This window comes from Nerophis ophidion, linkage group LG04 (genome assembly GCF_033978795.1).
Source record: "Nerophis ophidion isolate RoL-2023_Sa linkage group LG04, RoL_Noph_v1.0, whole genome shotgun sequence".
NCBI classification, from domain to species: Eukaryota; Metazoa; Chordata; class Actinopteri; order Syngnathiformes; family Syngnathidae; genus Nerophis; species Nerophis ophidion.
In genome coordinates, this window is record NC_084614.1 from 32,142,003 (window position 1) to 32,160,436 (window position 18,434).

Here is an 18,434-nt window from a genome sequence, read left to right on the forward strand (position 1 = left end):
TGCAAATTGGTAATGAGGACATTTTTTTACTGTTATAAGCAGCCTTCTGAAGGCAACCAAAATTGATAAAAAACGAGTTTGATACCCCTGATCTGTAAAATAAAACAATGTTGCACTGTACATTAAAATGTGTACTGAATGGAAGTTAATTTGATTGATTACATACAAAGAGGCTTCCGGTTGTTTCATCACCTTAGGCTGTGTGACACAACACAGTCACTCAAGAGGCCTTTAATTAACCAAATATTTTTCCAGACAGCTTGTTATTGTATTCTTTTCAAATGAAACACATTTGTTGCCACACCACTAACACGATCCTCTTTTAAGCGCTGCACACCATCCTTCTGCTTTATTTCACCACCATCTCCAGTGTATGCGGCATAGAGTGGATATTGCAGGGTTGAGGAGGATGGCGGGTTGACGTGGCATTCAACCAAATGTGAGCAGCACATAAAGCCTTTATCACACCTAAACTGCTCTTTCTCCAAAGCCAGAGTGAGATAAGCACTGCCCATTCGTCTGTAATAATGCGAGCGCAAGCACCGACTGAACTGAGTTGAGAGGCAAGGGCTTAGGCTCTGACACGCTGAAAGAGTGCTGTAAAATGGCTTTGTGGTACGCTCGCTCCCCCAATGCTGTATTTATACGCTTTTATTTATTTTATGTTCTCTGCGGATTGGAGTCATTACAATACAATGGCTGCCCGGCGCTGACGAATGGCGCCATTAAGATTTTCATGGTACTGCAACTGATCAGCTTATGTAATGATACTTTTATTGGTTCTAGTTTTCTATTTCTTTCAAGAAGAAAATATACTGTAGCATGATTTCATTTTTTTATTGAACTTTTGGGGTCCAACACAATCTTCTTGTCGACTGTCAGATGTGTTGAGAGGGAATAGAGATAATCTGTCCGTGGGTCAGGATGTGGCAAGCATAATGGTAATGAATTATTTTTAAAAATCTGTGACATTCTTTTCATCGAGGGTGTAATAAAATGCTCTTAATCAAAAAAAAAAAAAAAATATATATAGTCATTATTTATTACCACAGAGTTATAAACCAAGCTTCTGGGTCCCTTCTAACTCTCCTGGACCCTGCTTGCCTGCGCTTAAGCACCACGGTCATGTCTGTTCTGCTGTATTATCACAATCCATCTGACTTGCTGGTTGATTTCCAATCATATTTCAAGTAGTTGTGATTATTTCTATTTTGAAAGGTGGCAGTAATCATTAATTACTTGCAAGAGGAGTTACCGTATCTCATTTAGTGGCGCAGTGGGAGAGTGGCCGTGCGCAACCCGAGGGTCCCTGGTTCAAATCCCACCTAGTACCAACCTCGTCACGTCCGTTGTGTCCTGAGCAAGACACTTCACCCTTGCTCCTGATGGGTGCTGGTTGGCGCCTTGCATGGCAGCTCCCTCCATCAGCGTGTGAATGTGTGTGTGAATGGGTAAATGTAGTAGTGTCAGCGCTTTGAGTACCTTGAAGGTTGAAAAACGCTATACAAGTACAACCCATTTATCATTTATTTATCATTTAAATATAGTGGCGGGTGAGTGATCGTGTTTTGACTTTTAGATTATTTTGAGTGCTTTAAATTACCAGTATTTGTATTATTAAAGTTCTGGTTTCATTAAGAACTTGTGAGGAGTGATCCCAATACAGGTGGCCCTTGGGTTATGAAAGTTGTAGCGCTCACCCGGGTAGCGTTCCCACATCTGCAGTCCCCTCCAAGGTTGCACATTGTAGCCGATTGGGTTGAGTTTTTCCTTGCCCTGATGTGGGATTGTGGCTTGTGCAGCTCTTTTTAGACACTCGTGATTTAGGGCTATATAGATAAACTTTGATTGACTGATTGATTGAAAGTTCCTATGACTGTGATATACATTAAGTATACTTAATTATACCTAAATTAACATCTTGGTCCCTCTCTCTTTAGACCGAAAACATGTAAGAAGTAGGGGTGGGCGATATATCGATATAGGATGTATATCGCGGGTTTGTCTCTGTGCGATAAAGAAAATGTCTATATCGTAATATTCGAGTAGACGTTCTCACGCAGCTGCGGGCATTACACTCTCCTCGCTCTTTCCTGTCTCCTCACAGACAAGCAGGCGCACATTCATACGTCACTTACTGTCACATCATACGTATACGCCCTCGCCCAGCAGAGAGGTCGCGGTGTGGCTAAGGTTAGCTGTGATGCTAGCGGGTTGTTGCGAGAGAAAGAAGGTGCGAATCTGGTAACAAATGAAGGAATAATTAATTCCCAAGAAAAACCGCACGGGGTCCATCGTCTGGCGATGGTTCGGCTTCAAACGGGATTATGTCAAATAGACAACTTTAATTTGTCATGTGTGAGGCACAAGCGTTGCTACCAGAAGTAGCATTACTGCTAATATGTAGCATCATTTGAAAAGTCACCTGCTAATAATTTTAGTAAATACAGTTTTGGTTAATTGACTTAGTTGTGATTTCCTTCTCTGCATGAAAGTTTAAAAGTAGCATATATTAGTGCAGTATAAACAAGAATGTTTTAATGTAGACACATAGAATCATCATACTGCTGTGATTATATGCATCAAGTGTTCATTCAAGGCTAAGGCAAAATATCGTAATATATATCGTATATCGCGATATGGCCTAAAAATATTGCGGTATTAAAAAAAGGCAATATCGCCCAGCCCTAGTAAGAAGTTTAAAGTACAGATTAAAAATATTCAATTCAATAATTCAACAAAATAAAAATAAGCGATAACTCTTTTTAGTTTTCTACGTTTGGTTGTCTTGTACACTGGATGAGGCTTTGCAAGCTTATTAGGAGGAGGAAGTCTCAATACCAAGACTACTATGCTGCTTAGTTATCATCATGTTCAAGAATACCATCTCTATCCTTAATGGTTGCAGCGTTTGAGCGGCTTGGACCAGGCATGCCGTCGATGTGATTTCTCCAAAGAGCGTTTTACGATGTCTAATTTAGCTTTACTTTTTCTTTGGCATGCTGCCCACAGAAAAGTATGCCTTACGTTTGGGAGATAAAATGGAAGTTGAAGTTAGCAAGTTCTCTTTTTATCTTGCACAATGTATGTGTGTGTATTCAAAACCACAAAACGTAAAACGTATTGCCTAGTTTGAAGTGTACTGAGATGTGGTGTTGGTTAAAACATATTTTGAGTATCTCATATAGACCTGATACATATGGAATGACAATATTTTTGTGTCTGTCACCGTTTTACTCCTCATCCACTCTGTTTTTGTCATTTCTGAAACCGAATGCACTTTTCACAAACAACCCACAGGTTTTGAGGGCTTCCCTCAAATGCCTATGCTCTTTCTCTTTGGCCTGAGGGCTGGTTATCACCTCTGTGTTGTAGGGTTCTGATAATGCCCAGTTTGTGTTCCAATGGGTGGTGTGAATCAAAAAGTTGGTATAGATCAGTATGTGTGGGTTTTCATTAAACCCCAACATGGAGGCCCCTGTTTTCTCCAATGTGAACATCCCAGTCCAAAAAAGGCAAATTACTGTCATTGACATCCTCACGTGTGATCCTGATGTGTTTTTCCACTGAGTTAATGTGTTCGATGAAGGCTTACAATTCTTGGTTTCTGATTTTCACCCATGTGTCATCCACATATCTGTACCAATGACGTGGTACTGTTCCCTTAAAAGAGCTCAAAGCTCTCTTATCCATGTCCTTCATGTAAAGGTTTCCTACTATTGGGGATACAGGTGATCCCATGGCACAACAATGTTGTTGTCGGTAAAATGATCCCATGAATTGAAAATATGTAGTGTTAAGGCAAAGTTCCAGTAAAAGTTCCACCCAAAACTTCACTATTTTGGGTGTTGTGTCGATCAGTCCTGTAATGTGTGATCACCTAGTCAACGTTGTCTCACTGTCTCTACTGCATCCTGGGTTGGAATACAGGTGAACAGGGAGGTGACGTCGAATTAAACTATAGCTAAATTGTTGTCCAGTTTTAGATCTCTGATCTTCGCTAGAAAGTCAAGTAAGTTTTTGACATGATGTGGAGTTTTGCCAACCATAAGTGCTAAGATGTTGGCCACATACTTAGCAATATTGTATGTCACAGAGTTAATGCTGCTGCCAATGGCTAACAATGGAAGGCCATAAATACAAGGGATGGTTTCTTGTGGGTATAATCGGTAATACAATGCTCCGGTTGATGGTTACCGACTTTTGTAGAGTTTGTAAGCATTGGATGATTCTTGTACCCTCTTATGGGGTCATTTTTGAGTATTTCGTGTGTTGGAGTCTTTGAGGATTCTAAGCACCTGGTTTTGGTAGTCAGTTGTGTTGAGAATGACTGCATCTCCCCTTGTCAGCTGGCAGGGTTGTAATCTTTTCATCTTTGTTCAGTGATGTTACTGCCTTCCTATCTTCCAAGGAAAGGTTTGGTGGTGGGGGCTTTTTATTAGAAAGAGCTGATCTCACTTTCAGCCACATTCTGTTAGGTTGTTTTTTCCAATGGCTGTGATCAAATCAACTGTAGGAACCTGATGTGGAATCATGGCAAAGTTCAAACATTTCGCCAATACATATTTTTCTGGTTGGGTAAGATTATCAGTTGAGTTCCCATGTCTTTGCCTCCAAATGAGTGCTTGCGGTGTGGAGGTGTTCTTGCTGAGTTGTAGTTTTTGAAACGTTCTTGTTTGTCTAGCTTTGGTTCCAAGTTGGGCTTTGATTGTGAAATTCGTCTGACAAATTTCACAATCAACAATTTTTACTCTGAGGCTTTCAATTGTAAAATTGACTTGTCTTACTCTCTCATTCAAAAGTTGTTTTTGCGATTTCAACAAGATTGTGTCCGTCCTGTGGCCTTTCATGGTAGAGCGAAGGCATAGGCTTGTGGATTTGAGGCCATTTTGGGTACATTTCAGGTTAAACCTTAGGTGGTTGCTGCAGCCTGCAACTTTACGAGCCAACCTTTCATATTCCCATGGGATAAGAGGTAGAAAATGGATTACTACACTACTTGTTCATTCACTGTTAATATCTGCTAATATCTGCTTATTCTTGTTTTAACATGTTCTATCTATACTCCTAGTAAAATGTGATAACTTATTCTTCTGTTTGGATGCTTTACATAAGTTTATTCTGGTACTACAAATTTGGGTGTCAATCCAATACCAAGTAGTTACAGGGTCATACATTGGTCATAATTAAAGTTTGCCTGTCTGGAGGAACGTATTGTGAGTTAAAAAACAATAAAAGAGACACAAGATTTTGTGATAGTAAAATATATCGCCATGATAATTGTAGTATCGACTGTGTACGGCTGTTGTACTTGGTATTGTTACAGTCGATGTCTGAATAGACCCATCCACGGCATTTGTTTACATTCAGGAGCGCTAGCGTGCTGTTAGCGGTTGCTATTGAATCCTCCTTAGATGTGTAGTGAAGCATGTTTGGCTATTGTTCGTCCTGGAGGGATGATACTAAGAAAGCATTTATTTGTCGCCAAGGCAGCAAGGAGTGGTGATTAAGAAGTAGCGAAAACACTACTGACCGCAGATGGACGTTTGCCGCTAGCAAGCTAACAGCCAACAACAGCAAGAGCTCAGCACATTTGCAGAGTGGCGCATCAGTGTTTATAGCTTCAACTTTATTGTTAGTTTTTTAGCCAAAATGCTTCCATTCTTCCTTTTCTATCTCCACTTTGTTTCTGCTTGTAAGTACTCCATGCATTGTGTAGTATGGGACTGTGCTCGTTTTACCATCAATGTCGGTATTTTTAATTCATTAGTACTGCGTTACTTTATTAGTACCGGTATACCGTACAGCCCTACTACAGTGTGTTAGATCATTATTAATATGTATTTAAATATGTAAAAATGTTTGTAAAAAATTGCTGGTAGAAATATATTTAAAAAAAAATCACAACCCTGCTGTAGTCTTGTATGGGTCTGAAGATCTCTGCTCTATGGTTATTATTGTTGTTTGAAGCTATGTACACACATGTGCATGTGTATGTTTTTTGGCATTTCCTCCACACGCAAACGTAGAAATGTGTTCTTAAAACTAGAGCTTTTTAAAAAAAATCTGACAAGCGTAGACGTTCAGGGCCTGATTTACTAAAGGTTTGCATGCACTAGAACATAAGCAAACTTGATAGCACACGCAAAGTTCAACTACTAAACATGTGTAAAAAGGACTGCGTCTCCTGAGGGAGCAGAATAAATTGTGCAATCCAAGTCTTCATTATCATGCAAAATATATGCTGATCATCAAAACACCCACAATAATGGGAGAAGAAAATGCAAATATACGATACAGTACGCGCAATGTGATTTATTTAGTTTGCGTCTTTTTTGCACATTTAAAAAGGATGTCCAAACTGAGACAATGCTCATGCTGCAAAGACACACGATGGACAGATAATCCTCTGTCCTCCTTGTACATTTGAACAATCAGAAAAAATATATCTAGATACATATTCTATTCAGCGATATTGTTTAATATAATTTAAAAGCTGCCAAATTACCTAAAGGGGAACTGCACTTTTCACAACCATTATGAAAGAGATGACAACGGATGGATTTTTATTTTTTCAATGCATTGTAACTATTAAATAAATGCAATCAAAAGTCCTCCTACAATGAAGCCTGTAGAAGTCGCTCTATTCTGCCTATAAAGTCTTTAAAAACACCCAAACACCTTCTTTAAGGTTTTGTACATGCTGTAAGTATATAGGTAATATAGTAGCGGGCACCGTTTTCAGTGAGGGTTGGACTCCGCCAGGGCTGCCTTTTGTCACCGATTCCGTTCATAACTTTTATGAATAATATTGGTTGTCGCAATCAAGGTGTTGAGGGGATCCAATTTGGTGGCTGCAGGATTAGGTCTCTGCTTTTTGCAGATGATGTGGTCCTGATGGCTTCATCTGGCCAGGATCTTCAGCTCTCACTGGATCAGTTTGCAGCCGAGTGTGAAGCGACTGAGATGAGAATCAGCACCTCCAAGTCCGAGTCCATAATTCTCACCCGGAAATGGGTGGAGTGCCATCTTTGGGATGGGGAAGAGCTCTTGCCCAAGTGGAGGAGTTCGAGTACCTCTGAGTCTTGTTCACGATTGAGGGAAGAGTGGATCGTGAGATCGAAAGGTGGATTGGTGCAGCTTCTTCAGTAACACGGAAGCTGTATCGATCAGTTGTGGTGAAGAAGGAGCTGAGCCAGAAGGCAAAGCTTTCAATTTACCGGTAGATCTACGTTCCCATCCTCACCTATGGTTATGAACGAAAGGACAAGATCACGGGTACAAGTGGCCAAAATTAGTTTCCTCCGTTAGATGGTGGGGCTCTCCGTTAGAGATAGGCTGAGAAGTTATGTTATCCGGGAGGAGCTCAAAGTAAAGCCACTTCTCCACATTGAGAGGAGCCAGATGAGTTGGTTTGGGCATCTGGTCAGGATGCCACCTGGACGCCTCCCTGGGGAGGTCTTTAGGGCATGTCCGACCGCTATGAGGCCACGGGGAAGACTCAGGACACGTTGGGAAGACTATGTCTCCCGGCTGGCCTGGAAAAGCCTGGGGATTCCCCGGGAGGAGCTGGACGAAGTGACTGGAGAGAGGGAAGTCTGGGCTTCTCTGCTTAGGCTGCTGCTCCCGGAAGAAAATGGATGGATGGATGGAATAACGGGCACATCTCTATTAACATTTATAATTTACGTATTTTGATCATTTTAAGCATTGGTGGCGCATTAGTTTACAAACACATCACAAAATTTGCTTTGTGTAAGTGTGGGCTGATTTTCAGGACAATGTGCAATTGTTTTTACCCCATATTGATGAACATCGGCATTATAATGTGGGGGGAATGTGCGTTTTAGGAAATATCTTTGTTTATGTAGACTTAGTTGAGAGATGTTTATAATATTTTGGTTACTTGAGCAACATGACAAGAAAAATTACAAAAAATATTTTACATTGATGCATACTGAATGTTGATTTTAGGACTGTGCAGCCATTTTCACCATCGATAAATCTTACCCACGTGTCACAACCCCTCACGTTGTCTTTTAAAATTGATATCTCTGTCTGTAGTGTCCTTATTTACCTTCAAATAGACTCGTCATTTTTGGTGAAATTCTTCTTTTCCATAAGATACCTTACTCACTCTGTTTGCCTTATAAACACAGCACTGACAACCGAGGATTAAACAGCTGTTCAAATACACTGACTTATTTAAACCTTCTTTTTCTTGCAGGTGGAATTGCCTTACCGACTGCATTTTTGGCCCATTAGGAGATCCAAAGACGACAGATAAGGTTCTAACTGAGAATGCTACCAAAAGCCCCACAGCGGAATGTCACTCAAGGAAAACTATTAACCTATCACCTTACAACCATCCTCTGTTTGCCTTCCTCCTCCTTCATGACTCTGTAATCATCAAGCTGATGTCCTTTTGAGATGATGAAAGGAGCTTTTATTTTGGACATGTTGTTTTTTCCTCTCAATGCTGCCAGCCACCAAGGCTTTGGTGGAAAACGTCAACATACGCCTCAACGGAGTGCTAACCCCTGTCTGGTGTGGCTCTTGGGTCTCGCCCTACACCTCATCCTCTCCTCATGTCAGCGAGTGGACAAACATCCTATAGTATCTACAGGCTATGGGAAGATACGCGGTATCAGGAAGGAGCTCAACAACGAGATCTTGGGCCCAGTGGAACAGTACCTGGGAGTGCCGTACGCCACCGCGCCCATTGGCGAGCGCCGCTTTCAGCCTCCCGAGGCGCCGGGCTCCTGGCAGGAGATCCGCAATGCCACTCAGTTTGCACTTGTGTGTCCCCAGAACGTACACGGAGTGTTACCTGAGATCATGCTACCAGTGTGGTTCACAGACAATCTGGATGCTGCCGCCACTTATGTTCAGAACCAGAGCGAAGACTGCCTTTATCTTAATATCTATGTCCCTACAGAAGATGGTAAGTGTAAACAACACCGAATATGTTTGCACTATATTACTTTGTTTTCTCAAACAATTTGGCTACAAAGAAATATGCTAAAACCCATGCAAACACCTTAATCTGATCGTGTTTGGCTTTTGAAACGTCAATCTAACACAATGGATCAGTAATTCTCAAACGTTTTCCCCCAAGTACTACCTCAGAAAAAGCATGGCTCTCCTACTGCCACCATAATAACCAACATTAGAATACAGTTTATAGTATTCATTAAAAACAAGGCAGAGCTTTGATCCAACAAGTATATTTATTACTTTTGGCCATTGTAACATTGCACACGGTTTGAACAGTAACACTGTGTTTGAAAATAGGAAAATAAAACACTGTACTTTTAATTTAGTGACTCTTTGGCATACAATTGGATAGAGCTTATGTACCAATACTGGTACACCTATCACATTTTGGGAATCACTGACCTAGATTATAAGATTGAAAACCAGATCTCTCGAGTGAGTGTGTTTGTGTTGTGCATGCAACAGTCTCAACGTGCAGGATATACACATTATAATAATAGAACATTTGGAGGTACATGGATGGGAGAGGAAAAAAAAAGGAAATTGATTTTTATTTCAAAATTTAGCCAATGAAATGGAGATTGTCAGCTTCATTCGGATTCCGGTACGTATACGAGTGACTTCCAAATGTTATGTTTTTTTAAATTTGTGAGGCAAATATCTGCTCTCCCTTCTTCATTCCAGTTCTTGTCTATATTTTGTTTAAACGGGATCAGCTTACGGGTTGTATCCCGCATGTTGAGACTGCGCCGACACACACCCACTCGAGAGGTCTGGTTTTCAATCGCATAATCCAGAAGCGTTAGACTGATTTTTTCAAAAGGCCAACACAATCAGATTAAGGCGTTTACATGTGTTGAAAAATGCTTCTTTTCTATTTAGTTCATGGAAATGTAGTCAATGTATCATGCTGATGTTCATGACATAGCCGTGATGATGAGGGAAGTATCCCAGAAAATTGGAGAGGGCGGGAGGTGTGTATCGGTGCGTTGGTTGTAGCGGGTTTCTGAGCTGTGTTTGTCATATTTAAGAAAGATCAGACTATTTTGTATTACCGTAATTTTCGGATTATAAATCGCAGTTTTTTTCATAGTTACTCCGAAGCGATTTATGTGTGAAATTATTAACACATTACCATTAAATATAAAATGATATTATTTATCTCATTCGCGGAAGAGACCAAGAAAATGTCAGCAATCGTCACACACACGTCAACCAATAAGAATTCGGCGGGGGAGGATCATGGCAGAAGTGCATTGTGGGTCATGAGAGGCTAACTGTTATATTTTATATGCTACTGCCGTAGCTATTAAAATGAATCATTTCAACAGTGGCGGTAACTTATAAAAACTGAGAAGGGCTGAACAAAAATGGCACCGAAAAGGAAATCATGTACTGCAGATTACAAGCTGGACGTAGTGAAATATGCTGCAGAAAAAGACAAGAGGAAGCTGCGCATACCTTTGGAGTTGGCAGAGTTGTTTAGAAGCGACATTGAGGAAGAAGATTTCATCGGATTTATCGATTAGGAGTGAAAGATTGTTTGTTAAACGTTTAGCAATCCAATCCAATTCAATCCACTTTATTTATTTAAACAACAAGAATGTTTCCAAAGTGCTGCACAGCCTTGTTAAAAACAATATTAAAAACAATATTATGCTTCACCAATGACTGAATAAAAACAAAAAATAAATAAATATGAAACCAATATAAAAACAATATAAAAATAAATATGATTAAAAACAATTTTAAAGGGTAAAAGCAATTAAAACAGTAAAATAGAAATCAAAATGTATAAAAAAACACAGAGGACCACACAACTCACGTAGTGTTACAAGCCAAAGAATAAAAATGGGTCTTAAGACGAGACTTAAAACACTCCACTGTGGAAGCAGTTTGAACATGGAGGGGCAGAGTGTTCCAGAGCTTAGGGCCGACCACAGAGAAGGCCTTGTCTCCCCTGGTTTTAGGTCTCGTCTTGGGCACCACGAGCTGGAGCTGGCTCTCGGACCTCAGAGATATACTGAAGTGCCAGTCCATGTAAAGATTTAAAAACAGACAGCAATGTTTTAAAATCAATTCTAAAATGAACAGGGAGCCAGTGCAAACTCTGAAGAATTGGGGTTATATGCTGGCGTTTCCTGGCCCCTGTTAAAAGTCGTGCTGCCGCGTTCTGAACTAACTGCAACCGGGAGAGAGCTTTTTGGCTAATGCACCAAAACATATATATAGCATGTTCTAAAAGATATAATTATTTGAATGACTCTTACCATAATATGTTACGTTAACATACCAGGCACCTTCTCAGTTGGTTATTTATGCGTCATATAACGTACACTTATTCAGCCTGTTGTTCACTATACTTTATTTATTTTAAATTGCCTTTCAAATGTCTATTCTTGGTGTTGGATTTTATTCAATACATTTCCCCCCAAAATGCGACTTATACTCCAGTGCGACGTATATATGTTTTTTTCCTTCTTTATTATGCATTTTCGGCCAGTGCGACGTATACTCCGGAGTGACTTATAATCCGAAAAATACGGTACTTTGACAGTGTTTACGTTCATATCTGTTTCACAAGTAACATGCACAGGAACTCCAAAGACAAAAGCAGTATAATGTTTGCATCAAAACTAGGGATGGACTGTTCAGGTCTAATCACAGTTGTGTGACACAGTTTTCAGTTTGGTTTTGTGTATATTGTTCTTTATAACACCCTAGAAAACCTTGTATCCCAATATGGCTGCAACAAATAACTATTTTGACTAATTATGTATTATCCTAAAGATTCATCGACTAATAAGATTATGAGGCATAAACCTATTTAGTGGCTCTAACTTTGCCATCTGCTTTTGAATTCAGCTTAATATATTTTTAGGGATGTGCTAATCAGTGCTAATGTATTTCACTGATCATTTTTATCTTAGTTATCGTCAACAACCTATTTTTCTCCTTACGAAAATAAAATACCTTATCTAAACAAAACGCACAATCTTTAAGACGTGACAACCTTAACTGATATTTTCGTTGAAGAATAAAAGCGAGACAGAACTGTTGACAGAAATGAAATCCAATCATGTTTCGTTTTGCCTTGTCTCGTCTCAAGTTGGGAATATATCCATTTACAGCCTTGTAATAATATTATTAAAAATATGTGTACACCTGGGAGAAATTGAAGAGGACACATTTTATTTTTGACACTAAATGATGACGTCAGCAGTCGAGTCATTGTGACATCGACATGTCTGTAAATTAATGCTAACAAATGTGTATTGGCTGTGTTTGTTCCTCCCATGCTCATAAACAAATTACGATGAAGGCATACATCATAACTTTATTTTACATTAAACATACAGTATATACCTGCTTTGTGCAGCAAAGTAGCATAAAATATATATGCATTGACCTATGGAGCTAAAAATGACAAATTACATCATTCCTCACCATAAGATCATGCTACCTTTGTGTTAAACAAATGCTTTTTGCAGGTAGTCTAAGTAAATCAATCAATCAATCAATGTTTACTTATATAGCCCTAAATCACTAGTGTCTCAAAGGGCTGCACAAACCACTACGACATCCTCGGTAGGCCCACATAAGGGCAAGGAAAACTCACATCCAGTGGGACACCGGTGACGATAATGACCCAGTGGGACGTCGGTGACAATGATGACTATGAGAACATGATACTGTGATACTGATGATACTGATGACTATGAGAACATATGAGAACATGATACTGTGAAAGATCAATCCATAATGGATCCAACACAGTCGCGAGAGTCCAGTCCAAAGCGGATCCAACACAGCAGCGAGAGTCCCGTTCACAGCGGAGCCAGCAGGAAACCATCCCAAGCGGAGGCTGATCAGCAGCGCAGAGATGTCCCCAGCCGATACACAGGCGAGCAGTACATGGCCACCGGATCGGACCGGACTCCCTCCACAAAGGAGAGTGGGACATAGAAGAAAAAGAAAAGAAACGGCAGATCAACTGGTCTAAAAAGGGAGTCTATTTAAAGGCTAGAGTATACAAATGAGTTTTAAGGTGAGACTTAAATGCTTCTACTGAGGTGGCATCTCGAACTGTTACCGGGAGGGCATTCCAGAGTACTGGAGCCCGAAATGAAAAAGCTCTACAGCCCGCAGACTTTTTTTGGGCTTTGGGGATCACTAATAAGCCGGAGTCCTTTGAACGCAGATTTCTTGCCGGGACATATGGTACAATACAATCGGCAAGATAGGATGGAGCTAGACCGTGTAGTATTTTATACGTAAGTTCTAAAACCTTAAAGTCACATCTTAAGTGCACAGGAAGCCAGTGCAGGTGAGCCAGTACAGGCGTAATGTGATCAAACTTTCTTGTTCTTGTCAAAAGTCTAGCAGCCGCATTTTGTACCAACTGTAATCTTTTAATGCTGGATATGGGGAGACCCGAAAATAATACGTTACAGTAGTCGAGGCGAGACGTAACAAACGCATGGATAATGATCTCAGCGTCTTTAGTGGACAGAATGGAGCGAATTTTAGCGATATTGCGGAGATGAAAGAAGGCCGTTTTAGTAACGCTTTTAATGTGTGCCTCAAAGGAGAGAGTTGGGTCGAAGATAATACCCAGATTCTTTACCGTGTTGCCTTGTTTAATTGTTTGGTTGTCAAATGTTAGAGTTGTATTATTAAATAGAGTTCGGTGTCTAGCAGGACCGATAATCAGCATTTCCGTTTTTTTGGCGTTGAGTTGCAAAAGGTTAGCGGACATCCATTGTTTAATTTCATTAAGACACGCCTCCAGCTGACTACAATCCGGCATGTTGGTCAGCTTTAGGGGCATGTAGAGTTGGGTGTCATCAGCATAACAGTGAAAGCTAACACCGTATTTGCGTATGATGTCACCTAGCGGCAGCATGTAGATGCTGAAGAGTGCAGGGCCAAGGACTGAACCCTGGGGAACTCCACACGTTACCTTAACGTAGTCCGAGGTCACATTGTTATGGGAGACACACTGCATCCTATCAGTAAGATAAGAGTTAAACCAAGACAGGGCTAAGTCTGACATACCAATTCGTGTTTTGATACGTTCTAATAAAATATTATGATCGACAGTATCGAAAGCAGCGCTAAGATCGAGGAGCAGCAACATAGATGACGCATCAGAATCCATCGTTAGCAATAGATCATTAGTCATTTTTGCGAGGGCTGTCTCCGTCGAGTGATTTGCCCTGAAACCGGATTGAAAGGTTTCACATAGATTGTTAGACGCTAAGTGTTCATTTAACTGCTCCGCAACAATTTTTTCGAGGATTTTTGAAATAAAGGGAAGGTGAGACACCGGTCGGTGGTTTACCATGAGGTCAGGATCGAGGTTAGGTCTTTTAAGAAGAGGATGAATAACCGCTTTTTTGAATGCTAGGGGAACAGTGCCCGAGGAAAGTGATAAGTTTATAATATTTAGCACTGATGGACCTAATAATACAAAGAGCTCCTTGATCAGTTTCCCAGGAAGAGGGTCAAGTAAACATGTTGTTTGTTTTATTCCATTTACACGTTGTAACAATTCCTCTAATGTTATTTCCTCAAAACGAGAGAAACTATTTTGGAGGGCAGTATCCGCCGTATATACAATCGTATTTGTGTTAATAGAACCCCGTTGCAGCTGGGACGCATTGTCTTTAATCTCCTTTCTAATGACTTCAATTTTCTTACTAAAGAATTGCATAAAGTCATCAGCTGAGTGGGTGGAGCTACTGGAAGGAGTCCCTTGTTGGGTTAGCGATGCTACCGTACTAAACAAAAATTTAGGATCGTTTTTATTACGGTGGATGAGATTTGAGTAATAATTAGCTTTAGCTAAGGTAAGCATGCGTTTATAAGTTATTAAACCATCACTCCATGCTTGATGGTGCACCTCAAGTTTAGTCGTGCGCCATTTGCGTTCCAGCTTTCTGCATAATAATTTCTGAGCTCTAGTTTCTTCTGTAAACCACGGGGTGCGCTTTTTTGGAGCCTTTTTTAACTTTAGCGGTGCTATGTTATCAATTGTTTCGCGCAGGGCGTCGTTAAAGTTGTTAGTGAGGTTATCAATAGAGCCCACATATTTTGGGAATGGTGCCATTACCGAGGGCAGTAGGTCAGCAAGAGTTGTCGTTGTGGCCGTATTAATGTTGCGGCTGCTATAGCAGTTATTATTATTATTAGTTTGACGAACATGCGTCTGAACCTCGAATTTTATAAGGTAATGATCGGACAATACTTTAGTATACGGGAGTATCGTAACTTTGGAAGCGGTGATACCCCTGACAAGCACTAGGTCTATCGTATTACCGTTGCGATGCGTGGGTTCATTTATTATTTGTGTGAGACCACAGCTATCAATTATAGTCTGGAGCGCTACGCACGGTGGGTCCGATGGGGTATTCATATGGATATTAAAGTCCCCCATTATGATTATATTATCGGCGTGTGTCACTAGATCAGCAACGAACTCTGAGAATTCATTGATAAAGTCCGAATAGGGCCCTGGGGGGCGGTAGATAACAGCCAGGTGTAGAGGCAGCGGTGTGACAGACCTCATAGTAAGCACCTCAAACGATTTATATTTATTATTTATGTTAGGACTAAGGTTAAAGTTTTCGTTGTATATTAGTGCGACCCCCCCACCCCTTTTAAGGGGACGGGCAATATGCGCATGTGTAAAGTTAGGAGGACATGCCTCATTTAGCGCAAAAAAGTCGTTTGGTTTAAGCCAGGTTTCACTGAGACCGATGACGTTAAGATTGTTGTCTCTGATAATATCATTAACTAACAACTTTTTAGGAGACAATGATCTTATGTTTAAAAAACCTATATTATAGGTAGTGGGCTGTTTTAGGGAATTTTTGATCAAATTATCCGTAGTAGCGATATTAATAATGTTGTGTTTATTATGCCCAGTGCATTCAGTATAATTACGACCATATCTAGGAATTGATACGACGGGAATGTTCCGATTGTTTGATTGTTGCTTTGATAAACTGCACGCATCATGGTTAGCCTCCTCAGTAACGGGGATTTTTCGATTGTTTGTTTGTTGCTTTGATAAACTGCACGCATCATAGTTAGCCACCTCAGTAAAACACATGTCCAACTCTGAAACACTCAAAGCAGAAAAAACTTGTTCTAATTTAACAGACTCCTTACCCAGACCAGTAGTCTCGCATTTTCCATTTAAATCCGTCTGCAGGGTGGAGGGAAGTGGTGTCCTGTGGGGATTAGCCTTCTGCTTTGTTTTAAGCCCCGCTCGGCATCCGCGTTTCCGATCACACCGCTGGCGTCTGCTCCGTAGACGGCCCCCGCTGCTATTAGACTCCCCTGCTTCACAGGCCGCTGGATGTAGCCGCCGACGTATTCCCATGCTAGTTAGCATGTTTAGCACGCCCGCGTCTATCAGTCCAAAACGGCCCGATATGTCCATATCCAGAAGTGTCTGGCGGTCGTACGTGATCACGGAGTGACCACGATGCGAGCCAGCCATGAAGTCTGCAGAACTGTCCGGCATTTCCGCCAAATGTTCCATCTTTAGCAAGAGCACCGCAGTGTCGCAGCCCGTCCGGGCGCCGCCATCTTGCATATTTATAAGTAAAGGTGCTTTTGAATAAACTTTAAAGATGCTTTATCTTCTATACTTCATATTTTAGTCGACTATAAAGACGTGGTGCGCTTTCCCAAAAATGGCGGTATGCCGCACCCGGATGAGTCCACGCAACTTCCTCTCAGGCTCCGAGGCCCAGACCAGGAAGGTGTTCAGGAAATCAACTTCCTTTTTATTACAAGAGGCCAGGAAAAAAGGGACCAAGATCAGTTACCGATGAATCACTTATCAATAAACCTACTCAGTGGCCTAGTGGTAAGAGTGTCTACCCTGAGCTCGGTAGGTTATGAGTACCAAAGACTATACAAATGGGACCCATTACCTCCCTGCTTGGCATTCAGCATCAAGGGATGGAATTGGGAGTTAAATCACCAAAAATTATTCCCGGGCGTCGCCACAGCTGCTGCTCATTGCTCCCCTTACCTCCCATGGGGGTGATCAAGGGTGACGGGTCAAATGCAGAGAATAATTTTGCCACTCCTAGTGTGTGTGTGACAATCATTGGTACTTTTTTTTATTTTTTTTTTTATTTTTTTTTTTGTGTCCTGTCCAGCTTCTCAGGCAAATCATATAGTTGATGTAGATGCCCATATCGGCTGTTCAGATTTACTTTACGAACGAGAAGTGTAGGATACTTCTCTTGTTGCCTCTTTTGAATTTGACTTTATTAAATGTATTTATATTATCATTTGGTGCAGCCAGGCCGGAGCAGGAGGGGAAAGAAAGAGAATAAAAGGAAGATTGAGGGGGAAATTGTAGGTATAAGAGGGGGATTAGACAGAGAGACAAAAAAAACAGCAGCAAACACAACAATAACAACAAAAACAACAACAATAGAACAACACCAGCACATACGATATGTACAAATATGATCGTAAAAGTGATAGCATAGAAGCAGTTAGCGAAATAAATATTAATATTGAAATGACAATGAGCAGTTTTACACTACAACTGGAGCAATACAAATACCAATAGAAAAAGCGCTGTTGATCATGAACAATACCAATAGTTTACCTCTATTATCAACAATACAGTTGTTCAAATGCATCAATACGTATACATAATGATAACTAGAGAGATAAAAAAGGAATACCAACAGATGAAGGGGGAGAGAGGCAACCTGTATTAAAGGCCTACTGAAATTAGATTTTCTTATTTAAACGGGGATAGCAGGTCCATTCTATGTGTCATACTTGATCATTCCGCGATATTGCCATATTTTTGCTGAAAGGATTTAGTAGAGAACATCAACGATAAAGTTTGCAACTTTTGGTGCTGATAAAAAAACCTCGCCTTTACCGGAAGTCGCAGATGATGACGTCACAAGAGTGAGGGCTCCTCACGTCCTCACATTGTTTTTAATGGGAGCCTCCAGCAGCAAGAGCTATTCGGACCGAGAAAACAACAATTTCCCCATTAATTTGAGCGAGGATGAGAGATTTGTGGATGATGATATTGATAGCGAAGGACTAGAAATAAAAATAAAATAAAAAGCGATGGCTCCGGGCGGTGGCAGTGTGAGCGTTTCAGATGTAATTATACACATTTACTAGGATAATTCTGGAGGATCCCTCATCTGCTTATTGTTTTAATAGTGTTTTAGTGAGATTGTAAAGACATACCTCGAGGTCGGATGGCTGCGGTGAACACGCAGTGTCTCAGAGAGAAGCTGAGGAGCCAAGCTCACAGCTGCCTTTTAAACAGCTACTACAGGAGGACAAATATTCCAATGATGTCTCCGGTAAGATATATATCACAATTTTCCCATCCAAAAACATGCTGGTTGACGTAGAGAAACATGTTTGCTTGA

General features: G+C 40.7%; 1 protein-coding gene across 1 annotated transcript in view; it reads left to right on the forward strand.

Annotated features, from left to right (window-relative positions):
• The window catches only part of nlgn2b (neuroligin 2b), a 337,479-nt gene that overhangs the window by 122,521 nt on the left and 196,524 nt on the right, over window positions 1-18,434 (forward strand). The window contains exon 2 of the mRNA XM_061897842.1: window positions 8,228-8,944. Coding sequence (XP_061753826.1) covers window positions 8,431-8,944 — 514 coding nt within the window. The 5' untranslated portion in view covers window positions 8,228-8,430. The remainder of the gene's footprint in view (window positions 1-8,227; window positions 8,945-18,434) is intronic.